Raw genomic sequence first — 23,260 nt, forward strand, 5'->3', positions numbered from 1 at the left:
TTTCATAAACTCTATATGCTAAACCAAGATACATTTTCCAAAACGATCACCCAGATACAAAGGTGTAATATAGTTTGTACAATCAACTGAAATTAGAAAACTTCACATTTCACCTAAGATTTATTTGACAATGGTTCTCATGCACTGAAGAAAATGAGGAAGATAAAGGGAAAAAAGTACTTTCATCAGAAAAATCAGTGTACTCAATTTAATTTTTTTAAAATGTGCATCCCTTGCTCTAATTTCTTTAAATTAAATCCTTTTATTGTATCTTTTCAGGAAAATATGACTTACACTAAACCTGTTTCCTGTTTTTGACCCATACAATCAGTATTTTGTGTCATACAAATTGAGGCCAGACAATTAGATTTTAAATTGATATATATTTAGAATATATCATTGGAAACATACATATATATCTGTATAGATGTTCATATAGATATTCAAAAGCAAGGGTGATGTGCCTGGAAGCCTTTGGGAACTTTCTTTAATCCACTTTCACCACACTGTAGATTTTAGTAACAAACCAGAAGCAGGAAAAAAACCCAACCGTCCCTGAAATAAAATTAAAAACATCTTTGTTAACGAGACACTATAGAAAATCAAAGTAGCTATCTCAAAAACACAAAGCATGTCAGTTTTGAGGTGGACTACTGAGTCTCTAAATCCCAAGACTTGTACATTATCAAATGAAAATAATCAGGCTCTCTTGCTGAGCAAAGAGCGTGAGCAGCAGTGCTGGAGTCAGTCAGTCACCTGCAAAAGGATGTGAGAATCCATTTGATTGAATGCTGCAGGTCTCTAACCAAAGCATAAAAATTTAAAATGAGTAGCTTAAGTTCTCTATTCCAAAAAGATACAAAGAGGTCCAAGGCTAGTTTCTAATACAATAAACTTCGTATAACTTGCTTCAATTTAGAAAATGTAAATAACCACTAACATTTTACATAGCAAAAGCAGGACTATTTATTTTAACACTTGGAGCATACATTAGTTTTCTTTCTTTCTCTTTCTTTCTTTCTTTCTTTCTTTCTTTATTTATTTATTTATTTATTTATTTACTTTTTAAATTCATTGGGGTGACAATTGTTAGTAAAATTACATAGATTTCAGGTGTATAATTCTGTAATACATCATCTATATCTCACATTATGTGTTCACCTCCCAGAGTCAGTTCTCCTTCCATCACCATATATTTGACCCCATTTACCCTCTTCTAGAACTCCCCTCCTCCCTTTCCCTCTGGTAACCACTAAACTGTTGTCTATGTCTACGAGTTTTTGCATACGTTTTCTAAGTTAAAGTTTTCTATTGTATAAATTGAGAAATATCCCATTTCTGGGGATTTATCCTTCCCACAGAAGAAAAAATTTACATTCAGAAAAGGTGTTCATAACACTGTGATTTATAATATTGAAAAATTACAAACAAACCAAATGCCCCAAAATAGGTCACAAGCTAAACCAAGGACTAAGTGTCCGATGAAATAAAATAGTCATCAAAAATGAAAAATACGTATTAGACTCATTGTGGTGATCACTTTTTAAGATATATAAATGTTGAATCACTATGTTATACACCTGAAACTAATATAATACTGTATGTCTATTATAATTTTAAATAAATTGATAAAAATTAAAAATAAAATTTAAAAGACAAATATGAAGAATATATAGCATTCTGGGTCAATCTTTAAAATACGGTGCTAGGTGAAAAGAGCCAGACCTTAAACAACTGCCAGGCATCACACCAATGCCAATACTCCAAAAGCTTAAACCCTAGGACTAGATATAACAGAGCACAGACAAAAGAAGATACCTTTGTATTTTAAGGTGATATGATGGGCAATTTTTTTTAACATAGGATTTCATTGATGTTCATATTATAAAAACAATTTTCAGATGGTATTAAGTTTAATGACTTAATTAGAAAAAAAATCTAACATGATTTCCAGCTCTTATAGTCTGATGGGGCACCCCAAGACAATTCAATTATCTAGGAAAGCATATTACTCAATAACAAGATCACATTAATTTACTACCACCAAGAAATAAAGTAATATGTTGGTAAAATAAATAAATAAGTAACAAGATCCAAGATGGTGGAATAGATAAACAATGTGCTTGCTTCCTTCCATGAATACATTGAAGTTACAGCTAAATTATACAACAGTCAACCTAGACAGCCATCTGAAGTCTGGCTGAACAGAAGTTTTATAACTAAGGATATAAAGAAGAAGCCACATTGAGACTGGTAGGAGGGGCAGAGATATGAAACAGGCTAGCCCCAAAACCCTATGTGGTGGTTGAGAATCAACAGTGATACCTCAACCACAAAGGTTCTCCACAGAAGAGCAAGGATTTCCAGCCCCACACCAGGCTCCCCAGCCCAGAGTCCTGGTGCCAGGAAGTGGAGCCCCCACAACATCTGGTTGTGAAAAACAGTGGGGATTCCGACCATCTGGGTGGGACGGAAGGCTGTGGGAAACCAGACATCCTCTCAAACGGCCTGCATACAGACTATCTCACACCCAGGCACTCATTGTGTACTCTGGTGGAGGTACAGTAACTCCAGGGACAACAGAGGAATATGGGGGGCAGACTGAGGTGTAAGGCTTCGGGGCAAAGGCTGGAGGATAGTCACTATTTTCCCTGTGTGGGGTCTTTCTCCCATCCAGCTGGCAGGTGGGCGCCATCTTTCCTGTGTAGAGCATTCCCCACCATAGCCAAGTCTGAATCTGAATTGGTCTGGTGACCTCCACTGGGATCCTGTCTCACCCAGCTTCCTCAATGCCAGAGGCACTTCCTCAATGAGCAGCCAACCTCACCTGCATTGCACTCTTTCTTGGAAAACTATCAGAGTCCATGGGCCCCAGGCAGGTGGCAACTAGCCTCAATGTACTCTAAGACTCATGATGAGTAGCTCCTGGTTCAGCACTCGCACCAAACCATAGTCTACATTAACCTGTTTACCACAACACTTCCCACTCATGACTCCCTGATATCCGACTTCATGCAACTCGCATACTGTATGAGGCTTCATCAGTGGCTGAACCTTAAGGGAGTCTGCAGGTGGCAGTAGGCCTCAGGGTGTCCTGGCTTTTGGGGGAGCTACACCAGGCTCAGTACTGGTGACAGCCATCCTCAGGTATCTCCCATGTGCCTCCAACTTTAGCACAGGCAGCAAGCAAATGTGGATCACTTTGTAGCCCCTATACATAATCCTTGGCCAGTCACAGGCTGCGGGTGATCTGGGCCGGCACTGCAACCCCTCCCAGGAAGCTCCAGAACCAACATACATGGAGGTTGGCTTCAGACCACAGCAGAGCACTGCCCAATTAGCCCCACAAGCAGCACACACAAAGGGCAGTCTCAACAGGCACCATGGCCTACTGGGGTGATCCCCACTCAGTGGGGTCAGCCACCCTGCACAGCAAGCCAGAAGTTGTAGATGTGGCCAAACACCCCACCATTCAGCTTGAGGACAAATGCCACCCACTGACATACCCATAGCAATAAAGGATCAACTATAATAGGAGGGCAAAATCAACCCACACAAGGGACACTCCTGGAACACCCAGAACAGGTGACCAGAGAGACTGTGCCAGGGCCCCACAGAGCACCTACTACATAAGGCTACCTGGCCAAGACTGGGAGACACAGAAGTGCTACCTAATACATAGAAACAAACACAGAGAGATAGCCAAAGTGAAGAAACAATGAAATACCTCACAAATGAAAGAACAGGAGAAAACTCCAGAAAAAAAATTAAACAAAATGGAGGCAAACAATATACCAGAGACAGAGTTCAAAACAATGGTTATAAGGATACTCAAGGAACTTAGTGAGAACTTCAACAAAGAGATAGCAAGCACAAAAAAGGACAGAGAAACCATAAAAAAGAACCAGTCAGAAGCAAAGAATACAAAAGCTGAAACAAAGAATGCATTAGAAGGAATCACCAGCAGACTAGATGAAAGAGAGGATCAAATGAGCGATTTGGAAGACAAGATAGTAGAAAACACTCAATTGGAAGAGCAAAAAGAAAAACGAATCCAAAAAAAAAAAAAAAAAGATAGTTTAAGAAACCTCTGGAACACATCAAGTGTTACAACATTCACATCATAGGAGTACCAGAAGTAGAACAGAAAAAGCAAGAGATTGAGAACCTATTTTAAAATAATGTAGATGCCTGATCACTGCACTGTACACCTGAAGCTGAATAATAATGAATGTCAACTATAATTTTACACATATATATATGTATATATATATATATATATATATATAGATATATAGATATATAGATATATATATATATGTATATACTTACAAGAAGCAGAGTACAGCATTAGGAATAGAGACAGTGTAATGGTAATGGTTCTGTGCGATGTCAGAGGGATAGTGGATGGGGAGAGGGGGTTCACACAGTATGAGGGATATAAATGGTAAACGTCTAAGTATTACTTTGTCTTGTGCACCTGAAACAAAATAATAAAATAAAATAAAATAATAATAATAATAATGACAGAAAACTTTGCTACCCTGATGAAAGAAATAAATGTACAAATCCAGGAAGCACAGAGAGCTCCAAAAAAGATGAACCCCAAACAGAGCCACACCAAGACACATTATAATTAAAATGGCAAAGGTTAAAGACAAAGAGAGAATCCAAAAAGCAACAAGAGAAAGGCAACTAGTAACTTATAAGGGAGCCCCCATAAGGTTGTCAGCTGTTTCTCAACAGAAACTTTGCAGGTCAGAAGGGACTGGCAAAAAACGTTCAACATGGTTAAAAGCATGGCCCTACAACCAAGACTACTTTACCTAGCAAGGTTATCATTTAAAATCCAAGGACAGATAAAGAGCTTCCCAGCAAGAAAAAGCTAAGAATTCATCAGTACCAAACCAATATTACAAGGAATGTTAGAGGGACTTCTTTAATATGGAAAAAATTAAATATTAAAATCATGAATAACAAGATGGCAATAGCTACCTATCTATCAACAATTACCATCAATGTAAATGGATTAAATGCTCTAATCAAAAGACACAGTTGGGGGTGGCCAGATGGCTCAGTTGGTTAGAACTTGAGCTCTCAACAAGGTTGCTGGTTCAATTCCCACATGGGATGGTGGGCTGCACCCCTGCAACTGAAGATTGAAAACGGTGACTGGACTTGGAGCTGAGCTGCTCCCTCCACAACTAGATTGAAGGACAATGACTTGGAGCTGATGGGCCCTGGAGAAACACACAGTTCCCCAATATTCCCCAGTAAAATAAAACAAAATAAAATAAAAAGACATAGGAGGGCTAAATGGATAAGAAAACAAGACCCTTACAAGAGACTGCCTACAAGAAACTCACTTCAGATTGAAAGACACACACAGACAGAAAGGGATGGAAAATGATATTTCATGAAAATGGAAACAAACAAACAAAGTTGTGGTAGCACTACTTATACCAGACAAAATAGACTTTAAAACAAAGGCTATAACAAGAGACCAAGAAGGAAACAGTAATCCCACTTCTGGATATTTATCCAAAGAAATCCAAAACGCTACTGGCATGTATGCATCCACATGTTCATTGCAGCATTGTTTACAATAGCCAAGATGTAGAGTGTCCATAGATGGATGAATGGATAAAGATTAGGTGGTACATATAAACAATGGAATATTGCTCGGCCATGGAAGGGAAAGGGTTTTTGCCATCTGCAGCAGCATGGATGAATGGATCAGAAGAGTCTTGTGCTGAGTGGAGTATGTCAGACACAGAAAGACAGGTACAATATGATTTCGCTTATATGTGGAATCTAAAGAATAAAATAAACAAAGCAGAAACAAACAAACAAAGAAAGAATGCCAGAGAATGCAGTTTCTGTTTACCTCTGGGAAAAAGAAACGCTTTGCTTCCTTTGAAATGTTTTAGTATGATACTCAAAACTGGGAGACCACTGTCTACCACTGGGCTTAGAGTTAGAATAGGTCTGTGACTACTTGCACTGGGAAAAACAATAGGACACAGAGGTTTTCAATATCTATGAGAATAGAGAGGACTCTATTTATTCTTACAACACATATCACTTTGAGTTGGAATTGAAGAGGTAATGGAATTATTCCAAAGGTCACACTAGATTTGACTCCCTCTAACCTAGAATAATGTGGAAAAAACTGGAAGGATATGCCTCTATTATTTTTAAACAAGGGCTGAAAAGGCATTGAAAAGGCTTGAGATATTCTGTTTTCAACATATATTCTTCAGAGCAATATTTTGTTGCTTTATGTGCACCAGTCCTAGTTATCCCAATTCAGAGCCTGATCAAATAAAGGACCACAGAGCGGATTCCACAGACTTCCTTTGGTTATGGGCTTGACCCCAGCTCAAAGAAAGGACGTCTTTCTTGAGGAGGATGTATAGAGTTGCATTTAAGAGAGTGATCTTTGGAATAAGACCAATCTGGATTTGAATCCTAGCTCTAACACTTCCTGAGTAACCTTAAACAAGTCACTTAATCTCTCTGGGCCTCAGTTTCTTCATCCATGCGATGAGAGGAACGTGACCTATACCTCATGATAATTAAACAAGTAGGTGAAAATTAAATGAGAGAGATGTATGTAAATAGCTGGCACATGGTCAAATCAATAAAAAACAAATAGTATTTTATCTTATGTTTCTATATTCCCCCATTAGCACATTGCCAAGTCCATAAAAGATGCTTAATAAATATTTTTGGTTGGTTAAGAATTAATACATTTTTGTCCCTTTTAGATATTTTGGCTTTCAGAATTGAAATTTTAATAGGGCAGAGACAACTTGGTATAATAAAACACAAAAATCCCACAATAGCTAACATTTATGTGTTAAGATAAATGGATTTTTCCTTCAGTATACTATCTTTCATTTTGCACTGTGTGAGAACATGGACTCTTCACTTTAATTTAGTGATAAACTGTTAAACAGTAGACTGTCTCAAAATATACTAAACTTCATTACCTTCTTTTAATAAATAAAAATATGTTCAAAGCACAATTAGTGAGAAAGTCAACAGAAAAGCGCTCTGCGCTTGGCTGATACTTCTTCTGGGTTTTAAAAGCTCTTTGTATCAAATTGGCAGATTGATTGGTGGTTCAGAGTCTCAGATTCTAAACATCATCTCTTGAGATGATCAAAAGTCCACAGCAGTCCCCCCCACCTTATCTGTGGTTTCACTTTCCACTGTTCTTGTCAGCCACGATCAACTACAGTCTGAAAATATTAAATGGAAAGTTCCAGAATAAACAATTCATACGTTTTAAATTGTGCACCATTCTGAGTAGCATGATGAAATCTCGTGCCCACCAGAGATGTGAATCATCCCTTGTCCAGCATATCCATGATCTATACGCTCTCCTACCATTTAGTCACTTAGTAGCCAACTCAGTACCAGATTGACTGTTGTAGTATCTCACTGCTTGTGTTCAAGTAATCCTCATTTACTTAATAATGACCCCAAAGTACAACACTACTGATGCTGGCAATTTGGATATGCCAAAAAGAACCCTTAAATTGCTTCCTTTAATTGAAAAGGTGAAAATTCTTGACTTACTAAGGAATGGAAAAAAACATATGCTGAAGTTGCTATGGTCTATGGTAAGAATGAATCTTCTATCCATGAAATTGTGCAGAAGGAAAAAGAAATTTCTGCTAGTTGTGCGGTCGCACCTCAAAGTGCAGAGGTTATAGCCACAGTGTGTGGCAAGTGCTTAGTTAAGATGGAAAAGACATTAAATTTGTGGATGGAAGACATTACTCACTTAGTAGCCATCTCAGTTATCAGACTGACTGTCGTGGTATTGCAGTGCTTGGATTCAAGTAACCCTTATAGTAGCCTGAGGCTACATCACAATGCGTACATCATTCGCCTCACTTCATCTCATCACATAGGCATTGTATCATCTCACATCATCACAAGAATAAAAAGGGTAAGTACGGTACAGTAAAGTATTTTGAGGGAGAGACCATATTCACATAACTTTTATTACAGTGTATTGTCAAAATTGTTCTATTTTATTATTATTGTTGTTAATCTCTTACTGTCCCTAATTTATAAATTAAGTTGTATTATATGTATGTATGTATAGAAGAAACAGTATACATAGGGTCTGGTACTATCCACAGTTTCAGGCATCGACTGGGGATCTTGGAATATATCTCCCGCAGATAAAGGGAGACTACTGTATTTTGAAAATAGTATTAATTCCTAAGTAAAAGTGACATTCAAAAAGTTTCCTCTAGACCAGGGTTGATTTCTTTTTTCTTTTTTTCTTTTCTCTTTTCAGTTTCAGGTGTACAAAACAATGTAATAGTTAGACATTTACACCTTTCACAAAGTGATAACCCCCCCTCCACCAATCTACTACCCCTCTGACATCATATATAGCTGTTACAATTCCACTGACTCTATTCCCTATGCTGTACTCCACATTCCGTGACTGTATATATAGTTGACATTCAGTATTATTCAGCTTCAGCTTCAGGTGTACACTGCAGTGGTCAGGCATCCAGGGTTTCTTAACAGAGGCACTATTGACGTTATGGGCCAGAAAATTATTTGTGATAGAGGACTGTTCTGTGCATTGTAGGATGTTTAGCAGCGTCCCTGGCCTCTACCCACTAGATGTCATTAGCACCCATCCCAGTTGTGACGATCAAAAAATATCTCCAGATATTGCTAAATCTTCCAGGGAGTGGTGCAAATACACCCGGTTGAGAATCACTGCTCTAGAATAATAGACTGTGGCTAAATGCAAACATTTTCTATTGTTTGCCTAAAATATACACCATCATATAAAATATTTAATTTACTACCCAATGGCAATGCCAGCCAAGGTTTATATTAGGTTCTGAACTCCATTATTGTAATATAACACAGCATGTTAGACTTTAAGAGGGTGCATCCTAAATGTTAGATCTTAATTGGTTATTGTGACCTTATGTCCATTATATCAAAACAGAAATACATTATTTCAATTAATTTTCTTTAGACTTTAACTCATTTGTTGATATCTAAAACAAAACATAATGCAAATAAAGAATCAGGAGACGTCATCAAAATGGCAGCTTGAGGTGAGCTTCTGTAAAGCTCCCCTGGAATTTACAACTAATCAAACAACGATAACTCCACAAAGGACTCCCTGCACAGCACACAGGCAAGATGAAGAGGCCCACTACTGAATTCACCCGAAAATAGGAGAATAGCGCGAGGGGAGGGCGGGGAGAGGAGGGAAGGGAAAAGTGTGGAGACGGAGACTTGCGGGTGCAGGACACAGACCTAGCTCAGTACTCTAAGTTCACTGCATCCGGAACTACTGCAGCTGCGGGAGAGGGAAGAACTCGGACTGCTTGGGCCCCGCTTATGCCCCACAGGGCTGAGGGGGCAGCATATAACACAGCTGAACCCAACGCTCACAGCAGAGACATCGGAGAAAAGACTGAGGGAAGAAGGCTGAAAACGGTGGTTTAAACCCTCACTGCCGAACAGAGAATGGAAGCCTAAGGCAGTAAGACTACCCACCCCCTCCCTACCGTCCCAGAGCTTGCCCTGCTCCCACCTGCCCAGTGATAGAAGTGGAACAGTACCAGTGTCAGATCAAAAGGACAGGATATTTGCTGTAGGGAGAACTGTGGACCTCAGGCACAGATTTGCAGCCCAACTAGTTCCGGCAAAGTGGAGGGAATTGTGAAAGCGGGACCAGCTGTGGTGGTGGTTGCCGCCATTGCTCTGGGCCACCTCTCACAACTCACACCGCCCCTGGCCCCACCTATCTGGGGGGATCCATGCAGGAGTAAACAAAACTGCTGAAAAATACGGGCTCTGAATCTGGTACAGAAAGAGCTTTGGAACTTCAAAAGCTCTCTGCGTCCCCACAGGGACGTGGCGCCCTATGACTCAGGCGAACTGTTAACAGAGGAGAAGCCTGTTTCCCAGGGAATCACCCATTTGTGTGAGAAGCTGGAATAGTGCAGAGAAAATATAGCACTACTGTGGGAGAGACGGAAAAAAAGGCTGTAGTCAGAGAGAAAATAAAACATTCTACCAACAGGTATTGGGAAACAAAAGAAAGACCTCTTCCTACCAACCTGTTGCAGAAGCCACTCCTGTAGATGTCGAGGAAGAGAAATAATAAATCAGTAATTGCCATGAATAACCAAGGCAACAAGACAGCTCAGTGAGAAAGTGAAAAGTCTCCAGAAAAAGAACTTTAAGATATGGAAATATGTGACTTAAATGACAGAGAATTCAAGATCGCAATTCTGAAAAAACTCAATGAGATGCAAGTAATCACAGAAAGGCAATTTAAAGAACTCAGAAACGCAATCAAAGAACAACATGACCATTTTACGAAAGAGATTGAAATTTTAAAAAAGAACCAAATAGAATTTCTGGAGATTAAGAAATCAACAGAAGAAAGTAAGAATAAAATAACCAGCTTAGGTAGTAGAGTTCACCAGATGGAGGAAAGAATCAGTGACATCGAAGATAGAAACGTGGAAATTACACAGATGGAAGAAGAAAGAGACTTGAGACTTAAAAGAAATGAAAGAACTCTACAAGACCTTTCTGACTCTATCAGAGAGAGCAATATAAGAAAAATGGGCATACCAGAAGGAGAAGAAAGAGAGAAGGGAACAGAGAATATAATTAAATGAATTGTTGGTGAGAACTTCCCAAACTTATGGACAAAATTGGATCCTCGAATCCAAGAAGCAAATAGAACACCCGATTACCTCAATTCCAACATGCCTTCTCCAAGGCACATTGTATTGAAGCTGTCTAAAATCAAAGACAAAGAAAGAATCCTCAAGGCAGCCAGGGAAAAGAAGACGGTAACCTACAAAGGAAAGCCCATTAAATTATCATCAGATTTTTCAGCAGAAATTCTACAAGCCAGGAGGCAGTGGAACCAAATATTCAAACTATTGAAAGAGAGAAATTATGAGTCAAAAATAATATATCCAGCAAAGATATCTTTTAGATGTGAAGGAGGAATAAAGACCTTTCCAGACATACAGAAGCTGAGGGAATTTTCTAATACACGACCTGCACTACAAGAAATACTAAAGGTGGCTATTCGACCACCACCAACAAGGACAATTTGTGGCAACATAAAAAGGGGGAGAGTAAAGGCCTGAACCAGATATGGGAAAGGAGAAAGTAAGCGTGCTGAAGAAAATGGAATACTCTAAATATCACACTTGCTTTTACATAAACTTAAGGGTAACCACTCAAAATAAATCCAGAACTGAAATATATACTGTATTAAAAGAAAAAACAGAGGGAAACATCATAGAATACCACCACACAGAAATGACAGACAACACAAAAAGGCAAAGAAACAATGGAGACACAGCCTTAGCAGAAAACTAAAGATAGAATGACAGGAAATCCTCACATATCAATAATCACCGTAAATGTAAATGGACTGAACTCACCAATCAAAAGGCACAGAGTACCAGATTGGATCAAAAAACTAAACCCAACCGTACGCTATCTGCAAGAGACACATCTCAGCTACAAGGACAAGCATAGACTCAAAGTGAAAGGGTAGAAATTGACACACTGAGCAAATGGTATCCAGAGAAAATCAGGTGTAGCCATAATGATATCAGATGAAACAGACTTCAGGGAGAGAAAGATAACAAAAGACAAAGATGGGCATTTCATCATGATAAAGGGGACTATACAACAAGAAGAAATAACAGTCATCAATATTATGCCCCGATTAGGGAGCACCAAAATATACCAAGCAACTATTAACAGAACTAAAGGGAGAAATTGATGAAAACAAAATTATACTAGGGGACTTAGACACATCATTGACAGCTATAGATAGATCATCCAACCAGAAAATAAATAACGAAATAGTAGCCCTAAATGACACATTAGATGAAATGGACATAATTGACATATATAGAGCACTTCATCCTAAAATATCAGACTATACTTTTTTTTCTAGTGTACATGGAGTATTCTCAAGTATAGACCATATATTGGGACATAAATCAGCCTCAGCAAATTTAAGAAGATTGAAATCATACAAGCATATTCTCTGATCCCAAGATTTTGAAATTGGATATCAATTGCGAGACGAAGCAGGAAAAAACACAAATACATGGAGAATGAACAGCATACTACTAAAGAAAAACTGGGTCAAAGAAGAAATTAGAGGAGAGATCAAAAGATACATAGAAACAAATGACAATGAAAATACATCCTACCAAAATTTTTGGGATGCCGTGAAAGCAGTTTTAAGAGGGAAATTTATATCATTACAGGCCTATCTCAAGAAACAAGAAAAATCAAAAATAAACAACCTCACGTTACACCTTGAAGAACTAGAAAAAGAAGCACAAGTGAAACCAAAGGTCAGCAGAAGAAAGGAAATAACAAAAATCAGAGCAGAACTAAGTGAAATAGAGAACAACAGACAATAGAAAAAATTAATGTGACAAAGAGTTTGTTCTTTGAAAAGATCAACAAAATCGACAAACCCTTGGCTAGACTCACTAAGATAAAAAGAGAGAAGACACTAATTAACAAAATCAGAAATGAAAAAGGGGAAGTTATCAAGGACACCACAGAAATACAAAGGATCATCAAACAATACTATTAAGGACAATACTATATGCCACAAAATTCAATAACTTAGAAGAAATGGACAATTTCTTAGAAACATATAGCCTTCCAAGGCTGAACCATGAAGAACTGGAAAATCTAAACAGACCGATCACCAGTAAAGAAATTGATTCAGTCATCCAAAACCTTCCCAAAGCAAAAGTCCGGGACCAGATGGCTTCACTAGTCAATTCTACCAAACCTTCAAACAGGATCTAATACCAATCCTGCTCAAACTCTTCCAAAAAATTGAAGAGACAGTACTCCCTAACTCATTTTATGAGGCCAACATTTCCCTGATACTAAAACCTGGTAAGGATAACACAAAAAAAGAAAACTACAGACCTATATATCTGATGAATACTGATGCATAAATCCTAAACAAAATTCCAGCAAATAGAATTCAACAATGCATTAAAAAGATTATTCATCACAACCAAGTGGGGTTTATCCCCGCGGCACAAGGATGGTTCAACACCGCAAATCTATCAATGTGACACATCACATAAACAAAATAAAGTACAAAAATCATATGATTATATCAATTGATGCAGAAAAAGCATTTAACAAGAAACAACATCCATTTATGATTAAAACACTTAATAAATAGGTATAGAAGGAAAATACCTTAACATAATAAGGGCAATCTATGACAAGCCCTCAGGTAATCTCATAATCAATGCTGAAAAACTGAAGCCCTTTGCTCTACATTCAGGAACACAATAGGGCTGTCCTTTATAACCTCTGCTTTTCAACATAGTGTTGGAAGTCCTTACCAGAGCAATCAGGCAAGAGAAAGAAATAAAAGGCATCCAAATTGGGAATGAAGAAGTTAAATTATAACTCTTTGCAGATGACATGACGCTATATATAGAAAACCCTAAAGACTCCACCAAAAAGCTGTTAGAAACAATCAACGAATACAGTAAAGTTGCTGGCTACAAAGTCAACGTACAAAAGTCCATTGGATTTTTATATACTAACAATGAAATCTCAGAAATACAAAAACCAATTACCTTTGTAATTGCAGCAAAAAGAATAAAATACCTAGGAATAAACTCAACCAAGGATGTGAAGGACCTATATGCTGAAAACTATAAGACATTTTTGAAAGTAATTGAACAAGACACAAAGAAATGCAAAGATATTCCATGCTCATGGATTGGAACAATCAACATAGTTAAAATGGCCATATTACCCAAAGCAATATACAGATTTAATGCAATCCCCATCAAAATCCCAATGGCATTTTTTAAAGAAATAGAACAAAAAAATCATCAGATTTCTGTGGAACCACAAAAGACCCCGAATAGCCAAAGCAATCTTAAGAAAATAGAACAATGCTGGAGGTATTGCACTCCCTGACTTTAGCTTGTACTACAGGGCTACAATAATCAAAACAGCATGGTATTGGCAGAAAAACAGACGCATAAACCAATGGAATAGAATTGAGAACCCAGAAATAAAACCACATATATATGGACATACAATTTTTGACAAAGAAGCTAAAAACATACAATGGAGGAAAGACAGCCTCTTCAATAAATGATGCTGGCAGAATTGGATAGCCACGTGCAAAAGAATGAAACTAGACTGCTATCTGTCACCATGCACCAAAATTAATTCAAAATGGATCAAAGACTTAAGCATAAGACCTGACACAATAAACAGCATAGAAGAAAACATAGGTACTAAACTTATGGACCTTGGGTTCAAAGAGCATTTTATGAATTTGACTCCAAAGGCAATGGAAGTAAAAGCTAAAATAAACAAATGGGACTATATGAAACTTAAAAGTTTCTGCACAGCAAAAGAAAGCATCGACAAAATAAAGAGGCAACCCACTGAATGGGAGACATGGAAACAACCAAAATGTCCTTCGATAGATGAATGGATAAAGAAGTTGTGGTATATATACACAATGGAATACTATTCGGCGTTAAGGAAAGATGATATAGGAACATTTGTTACAACATGGATGGATCTTGAGAGTATAATGCTAAGCGAAATAAGTCAGACAGAAAAAGCAGAGAGTCCTATAATTTCACTGATACGTGGTATATAAACCAAAAACAACAAAAGAACAAGACAAGCAAATGAGAAACAAAAACTCATAGACACAGACAATAGTTTAGTGGTTACCAGAGGGTAAGGGGGGTGGGGGCAGGGAGATGAGGGTAAGGGGGATCAAATATATGGTGATGGAAGGAGAACTGACTCTGGGTGGTGAACACACAATGGCATATATAGATGATGTAATACAGAATTGTACACCTGAAATCTATGTAATTTCACTAACAATTGTCACCCCAATAAATTAAACAAAAAAATAAAGAATCACTATCTTCCAATCAACATCAAGCATCCATAAGTGTGCCATCCATGAGCTTCCATTAGAGATATGAGTAAAGCCATCAAGTTAGAAGAGAGCATGGTCTACTTGGCCATGCACAGACTTCGTTTCTTTTTTAACTAGTTTAATCAGATGTGAAGCTAGTTATATTAAAACTAATTAGAATTTTGGGTAAGTCACCAAACCTTAACTGAAATTGACTTATCTTTGTCCATACACTACAAGGTTTCTCTCCTGGTACCTTTTAATGACATTGTTGGTATATGGTGGCTTATCCTTTCTCTCCCTGTGCTTTCAGTCCTATTTCAATATGTAGTTTACACATCTGTAAGGGTTCTACCAACAGAAAATTGGGTGGAGGAACACCAACCACAATGCACATCACTTCCTTTCGCTTAAAAAACGAGAGGAAGAAAACAATGGGGTGCCATTTTAGACATACTGTGTTAACAAAAAAGAAAACCACTTTGGGTTGGCTTTTTTTTAAATAACACTCTATACCAGCTAAGGCTATAGGGAAACTGATACACTCTGCTGATGGCAGAAAAGCATAAAGAACCATAAAAATATTCATGTTCTTTGACCCTGTTACTCTATTTCACAGATTATCTTAAGGAAACAATCGAAAATAGGGAAAAAAGCAAGTTTGATAGTGAAAAAACAGTTAAGAAAAGTAATCTGCTCAATGCATTAAGCAGCCATAAAATTAATAAATATAAAGGATATGTAGCAACATGGAAATACACTTAGTATGTTAATAAAGTATCTTCCTACAGTCACAATATGCAATATTAAGTATTAAATGTGAATACTCAAAATTCACAGCTGTGAATTAAAATTAAATATTAAATGTCAATATTCAATATTCACAGCTATGAAGTCCTATACTTTCACTGTGATGCTATGGATGAATTCAAGTACCAAAGAGGAATATGGCAACAAGGCAGAGCTTTGAATGAATGCATAATCATTCCAAATAAGTGTGAAATGCCTCAGCATTTTTTACATGAGTGGATATTGCTAATTTTAAAGTTATAATTTTTTAAAATCCCTCTCAGAAACATTTGTCTACAGCAAGAAAGAGTAATCAGCTATTAATAACTACTAATCAGCAATTAATAGTTAGATATGTACCTCCATATTCCCAAGACTACTTATTTAATTAAGGATGTCTTCCTCAAAAGTGAAACAACACGAACATAAACAATAAGGCTTGCTTTTTGTTATGAACCTCAAAACATAATGACAAAATTTAAAGAGACGCTATTTAAGAGTCTGTAAACCGACAGGGCTGCTTAAAGAACAGTTCTAGAAGACAGATGTCAGAAACACACTTCATAACTTTACTAATTTTTTTTCCTGATATGACAATAACCAGAATTTAATTTGGAGGTTTCTCATACCCACAATTTAATTATAAAATAGATATGGAAACATTATACCATATTGGTATCTCCTCTCTTTCAGATTCCATGCAATTCAAGAAGAACCATGTGCTTAGCACTATGAAGAATACAAAATAGGCACAAGACATAGTCCCTGTTCTCAAGGAGATTTGTTTTTTTAAGATTTTATTGGGGAAGGGGAACAGGACTTTATTGGGGAACAGTGTGTACTTCCAGAACATTTTTCTAAGTCAAGTTGTTGTCCTTTCAATCTTAGTCGTGGAGGGCACAGCTCAGCTCCAGGTCCAGTTGCCATTGTTAGTTGCAGGGGGTGCAGCCCACCATCCCTGCGGGAGTCAAACCAGCAACCTTGTGGTTGAGAGCCCACACTCCAACCAACTGAGCCAACTGGCACTGGCCCATGGGGGAATCGAACCGGCAGCCTTCAGTGTTAGGAGCACAGAGCTCCAACCGCTTGAGCCATCAGGCCAGCCCTCTCAAGGAGATTTTAATCTAGTTGGGGAGACATGCTCAAAAAGTTGGGAACAGATATGCCTGGATTGGTGAGTGGGTTCAGCTTAGAAAGGTTTAGAAAATACATTGAGTAGGTGGAACAGGAGACCAAACACCAAGGTAAGTTTAGACCTTGATAGAGAAGAAAGTATGGTACTATTAAAGTTTTCTAATGAGAAGAATGATATTATTACATTAGCCCCCTGTTTAAACCCCCTCAACTTCCCATCGCTCCTACAATAAAAACTAAATTCCTTAATACAGTTTATAAGACCCTTGTAAGATCGGACTGTTCCTTACCTCTCTAACATCACTATTGCCTCTTAGAGCCACCCTCCCTCTCTGGCCATCCTGGACTTCTCTGTGTTCTTTGAAGATGTCAAACTCCTTCCCACCTCAGGACTTTTGAACACGCTGCCCCTTCTACTTGGAACACTTGACCATCCACCTCTTCTTCAATATCATTTCTTTCACAAAGCTCATCAAACCCATAATTTCTTGTCTCCCTTCCATTAAAATGTAAGGTTCACAAAAACAGAGGACCTGGGGGTGACCGGTTGGCTCAGTTGGTTAGAGTGCAGTGCTCATAACACCAAGGTCGCCGGCTCTATTCCCACATGGGCCAGTGAGCTACGCCCTCCACAACTAGATTGAAAACAACAACTTGACTTGGAACTGATGGGTCCTGGAAAAACACACTTTTCCTGAATATTCTTCCCAAAAAAACTTTTTTTAAAAACAGGAGACCTGATCTGTCTTCTTCACCACTGTGTTTCCATCACCTAGCATAGTGCCTCGAACCATTCTATAATATGTGTTGACATGTTAAAATTAATCTTGAACTGAATTGCATTATTATAAAGGAAAAAATGAAAGTAGTTCACCTGGCAGCAGAGAGTGTGTAGAGTGGGTTAAAAAAGATGAGACTAGAATCCAGCAAACCAAATAGGAGGCAGTTGGAGCAATCCAGGAATAAAAGAATAAAGTCCTGGACTAAGACTGAAAGAAATAAATGGACAGAATGGAGCTTCTGAAGAAGAATAAATAGGAAAGTTGTGATTAGTTAGCTTCAAGCATGGAAAGGGTGTGTTAAGAATTCCTACAAAATAAGCCAAGGAGATCAGAGATTAGAGATGACGATGGTCAAAGTGAGAAAGAAATTAAGATGAGTCAGTTTGGGGAAAAGGAAGTACTAAATTCACTTTTGGGGGCATGTTGAGTTGGCAATACCAATGAGACATGCAAATGTTCAGAATATAAGTGGACAGAGATTATGGCTAGAGATACAGATTTGGGAGCTGTCAGCATTGAGGAGATAAGTGAAGCCATGTGATTGAATGAACTCTAAAGGGGAGAGTGTAGAAAGAAAGTACTGAAATGCAGAATACGGAACCTTGGATAAATGCTAGACAGGAAGGGGAAGGAAAACATAAGAAGGCACAGAACGGTACAAGGGGAATAAAGCAAATCATGTTGAGAGAATTTCAGAGAATAGCTGTTGAGTAGTGTTAAACAAAGAAGTCAAGGAAGGTGAAGAGCAGGGAGAGGACATTAGATTTGGCAAGATCACTGTGAACGTTTGAGAGCTGGTATTCATTGTAGTGTGGTGACGGAAGCAATGCACTGGTGGAGCCAACCACTGGGAAAAGATTTTTGTCGGCAGTGTGACCATTGAGGATTACATCTAACTTTTGGAAGAAGCTGCTGTAATATGAGACTGCCAGAAAAAAAACAACCTGAGTCAAAGTGTTAGGTAATGAAGAAAACAAGCCTGAAATTACTGTGCTCAATATATCCAACTCCACATTACACAAATACAAAAGCCAGTAACTCCCTGTGGGAGAAATCCAAAACAAAAGATATGCGGGGTATAGATGATGTCTACACACAGTGATATGGGTGAATCCCACAAACAATATCAAGGGAAAGATACCAGATACAAAAGAAGCCAGACATAAAAGAGTGCATGCTGTGTGATTCCATTTACACACAATTCAAAAACAGGACAAATTAATCTATGCTGTTAAAAGTCAGGATTGACTCTGGGTGGTGAACACACAATGTGATATATACATCATGCATTACAGAATTTTACACCTGAAATCTATGTAACTTTACTAACAATTGTCACTCCAGTAAAGTTTAATTAAAAATAAAAGTAAAAATAGTTGTTGCCTTTGGGAAAGGTGAGTAGATAGAGGCCCAACAGTGGCTTCAGGCGTGTTTATTATGTACTGTTTATTGATGCGGGTGTTAGTTTAAAAAGTATGGTCACTTTGTGATAATGCACCGAGCTGTACACTTATGATATGTGTGCACTGTTCTGCATGCATATTTCAATAAAAAGTTTTTTAAAAAGACTAAACAACAAACACGAGGAGCCTGGTTAGACTAGAATGGCGAGACACTCTCAGATCTTCAGTTTTAAGTAGAACTTCTGGTGGCTAGGAGATGAGAGGAGGCCTGCATGATCCTCTCTGTATTTAGGAGTTGGGACCAGTGGTACACAGGTAATACTATATCAACAAGAAGGCACCAGCAAGACGCCCAGTTTCTCAGATAATGTTTATATTTGTCTTAAGGTTTTGATTTCTGACAAGCTCCCATTATTAATATTTACATACTTGTTGAATCTGAGAGTTAAAAATCAGAAATAGTATTATACTTGAAATTTTCCAAACTGAACTACATGAATGATGTCTTGAGGTTAAACCAGATCTTAAAAGTGAGGCAAGTAAAGATGGAATGTTGCTTCACTTGTGTTGAAAAGAACTTAAAGCTTTCCAACTTCGTTATTTCTCCAACTTGATCATTTTATAATCCCCGTCATTTTTTTCACCTGCTTTAAGCATCAATCTAAAGTTTCCATCACAGCTGAACCCAAGTAACAGCTCCACATGAGTAATCCTGACAATTGTACATTTTGTTCCTCACATATAATTGATTATACGACCACACATTTACTTTATCTAATTTTACTAATTCAAAAGTTATTCAAGTCAGTTAATTTTTATGCTTGGAAGCTATTCAAAAGTGATTACACATAACCCTTTCTGTGCTTTGGAACACAACGCTACTGTTTAAAAACATTCACAAGGGACAGTCTTGCAGCTAAGTACATAAGGTCCCCTCACCATTTCCCTAGGCTTTGCAATCTTTTATCCCCAAAGCATAAAAATGAACATGATGACTTTGTTCCCTAGTCTTTCCATTAATTGTTAATTGATGCTTATTACATCATGGCTATCTCCAAGTCGCTTTAGAGAATCTGAAATACACAAAGTAATTCTGTGATTACCTGTAAAAAGGAAGAAAATCAAGACCATGATCATCGTGTACCCAAAGTACAAAATGGTGCTTGCAATGCCTGTGATTTGAAGTTTGGTAAAGAAGTAATAAACTGCATACATAAAAAGATAAACAGCTGTAAAACTGCTAGTGAAAAAGGCTCTCCACCACCAATGATAATCCTGCAAAAAAAAAAGTAGAAAAAACAACTTTTTAGATGAAATTCTAACTATACATGGGTTATCAATTATTGTAATAACAAACAATATAAAGGAGCTCTTTAAGATTATGGATTAAAAGAAATAAAGGAGGAAATTTTATAAGAAACTGAATATAATATATAATGTCTGACTAATCTATGTTCCACTTGGGGTACCCTAACAATTATAAACTCTTTTTTTCTAGGAGGACCATGTGTGTCCTTGGGGACTATACTTCCAATGTGTGCATCCCCTCTATCATGACACTGCTTCAAACCTGGAAGTTTCCACGTCAGTTTCAATTTACTGGCCAGAGTTGTGCTGGACCTGAATTGATGCCTCAGGCAAGGTAATAAAGGTTAGTATAGAAACTTAAGATAGACCTTTATGGTTAATGGGCTTTGTTTTAACCAGCTAAATTCAGAACCCATGGGGGCATGACTGAGGAAAATATGCAGGTTAGTCTCATCGTGCCCCGTGGACTCCTGTGGATAATAGTTTTACTGCAAAGGCACTGTGGTCAGGGGCCAAAAGGATAGGCAGTGCAGAAAAGAATTAATATAGCAGGTCTGAGGCTGGTCCTTAGAAGGGCCTGCTTCAAGGTTGACCCTTGGCTTACATCTGGAAATTTGAAATTTAATCATTCCTTGATTGATAAGACTGGTTTTCTATACCTTCACTGTAAAACCAATGTGATTTATGGAGAACATTTGTTTTCTTTTTGGGAGTCTGGAATTTTGTATTTGCTAGGCAGAGGCTGCCTATGTGATTAGCCCCCAGTAAAAAACGTGGATGTTGAATCTCTAATGGGCTTCTATATTACTGTATTTTTAAAAAAAATGTTTTTATTGGGGAACAGTGTTTTTTTCCAGGGCTCATCAGCTCCAAGTCAAGTCATTGTCCTTCAATCTAGTTGTGGAGAATGCAGCTCAGCTCCAAGTCCAGTCTCCATTTTCAATCTTTAGTTGCAGGGGGCACAGCCCACCATCCCATGTGGGAATTGAACCAGCAACCTTGTTGTTAAGAGCTCGCACTCTAACCAGCTAAGCCATTCGGCTGCCCGGTTTTGCTGTAATTTTTAATGCTGGAGAAAGGATCACACTTAGTGTGTCCACTCATGGGAAAGAGAAAGCATAGGAAGACTGCGCATGGATTTCTCCAGGTTCCACCTGTGTGTTTTTTCCTTGTCAATCCTGTTGTGTTTCCTTTTGCTGTAATAAACCCAAGCTATGAATACATCTATATGTTGAGTCTCATGAGTCCTTCTAGTGAATCACCAAACATGTGGGTAGTCTTGGGGGACCCAAAAATATTATTTAAAAAATAAAAATATATGCATTAATGCCTATTACAATATCTCATTAAAGATTGTTGCAGACGTTCTCTGAGAAAATGTACCATAGAATTACTGAGTAACTAAGTATAATATATACTTAATTCTAATTTTTTACCTTTATACCTATAACTTGAAGAAAATGCTCTAAGGCATCGTGTATATAATAATCATTCCCTAACCCCTGTATTGTCACCTTTAGAGAGTCACTTTTAACTATTAAAATAAGAGTGATTTAGAAGAATTTTTAAAAATCAATGTTCACTCCCACCTTAGTTATCTAGAAACAACGTCAGAAAAAAACATGGAGGTGGAGTGGGGTAAAAAGAACTATTTATGCCCATGGTAACCAAAAGGCAATGAAATTAAAGTAAGAGTAACTGCCTTTAGCAGCCATCTCAAACACAGAAAACAATACTGACATAAGCTACAAAAAAACTTAATTGTTAAAAAGAAAACACCATTGAATCAGATCTTTTATGTCTAAATATTAAATCAGTTCCCTATATTTCTATGTTAACTGAGAATTATGTGGCAATTAAAGTAACTAGCCAGAAAGAAATTACTTTCTGTTTAAATTTTCCATCAAAGTAGCATTAATTTGATAGCTGCATCAAAATCAAAATGTCATTAAGAAAGCACAATATAAAACTGATCTCAATTTGTAGAAACCATGCAGTTAACATTTATATCATTTCTCAACACAGACTTCTAATTCCAATAATGCAAGTTTAGAAAACTTAGATGCATTAGTTTCTCATGTCTTTACCTCAGCACATAAATGAAAATAACACAGCAAAACTGTAGCTTCTGAACAGGTAATCAGGAGAATTATAAAGACTAAGAAAAGGAAGCCAAACATGAAGTATATCTGATGAGACCTGAAAATAAAAATGATAGCTTTAAAATAAACTTGAACTTAATAATACTGAAAGATCAATCCAAATCTACACAAAATCCACACACTTCTCTACTAACCCTTAACTCTTTATTCCAAACCTTCATCTATCCATCTGGTATCAAAAAATATATTTCTTTACCTAAGTAGCTTCAGAGTTTGGCCATATCTTCTCTAGTTAGAATCAGTGTTGCTACTTACCCATATTTCTTTGCTCATATAATTTAGTTTTCATTTAAGACCCACCAATATCTCTATAATTTTCTTGATACACATTTTAAAACATGCTTTCTCTTTAGAAATGGAAGGCTGTAAATGCCATAAATACCACTGACTACATTATACAACAGAAAACCAGAGACTCAAATGCCGCTTTGACTTTGAAGGTCTGTTAACAGGCAGTCTCCCCAAATAGGTCTTTAAAGCACAGCACACACAATTCTATCAAATACACTTTCAAACATGCATCTTTTCAAAAATCTGTGTGTGGATTACATTTAGATCCAACTTTGAAGGAATGGAGTAATTTCTTTCATTATTATAGAGCTGAGCTGACTATATTGGGATGAGCAATATAACTTTTTAAAAGCTTTCTGAAGATAAGAAACTCGTGAAGCAATCAATACCCATTTG

General features: G+C 37.5%; 1 protein-coding gene across 1 annotated transcript in view; it reads right to left on the minus strand.

Annotated features, from left to right (window-relative positions):
* Nucleotides 1-365: 365 nt before the first annotated feature.
* LOC308495358 (transmembrane 9 superfamily member 2-like) overlaps nt 366-23,260 on the minus strand; it is a 124,823-nt gene continuing 101,928 nt past the window's right edge. The window contains exons 15-17 of the mRNA XM_081043406.1: nt 22,499-22,610; nt 20,207-20,378; nt 366-555 (exon numbers count right to left, since the gene is read on the minus strand). Of these exons, the coding sequence (XP_080899532.1) occupies nt 488-555; nt 20,207-20,378; nt 22,499-22,610 (352 nt within the window). The 3' untranslated portion in view covers nt 366-487. The remainder of the gene's footprint in view (nt 556-20,206; nt 20,379-22,498; nt 22,611-23,260) is intronic.

Source organism: Rhinolophus hipposideros, assembly GCF_964194185.1.
Source record: "Rhinolophus hipposideros genome assembly, chromosome: X".
NCBI classification, from domain to species: Eukaryota; Metazoa; Chordata; class Mammalia; order Chiroptera; family Rhinolophidae; genus Rhinolophus; species Rhinolophus hipposideros.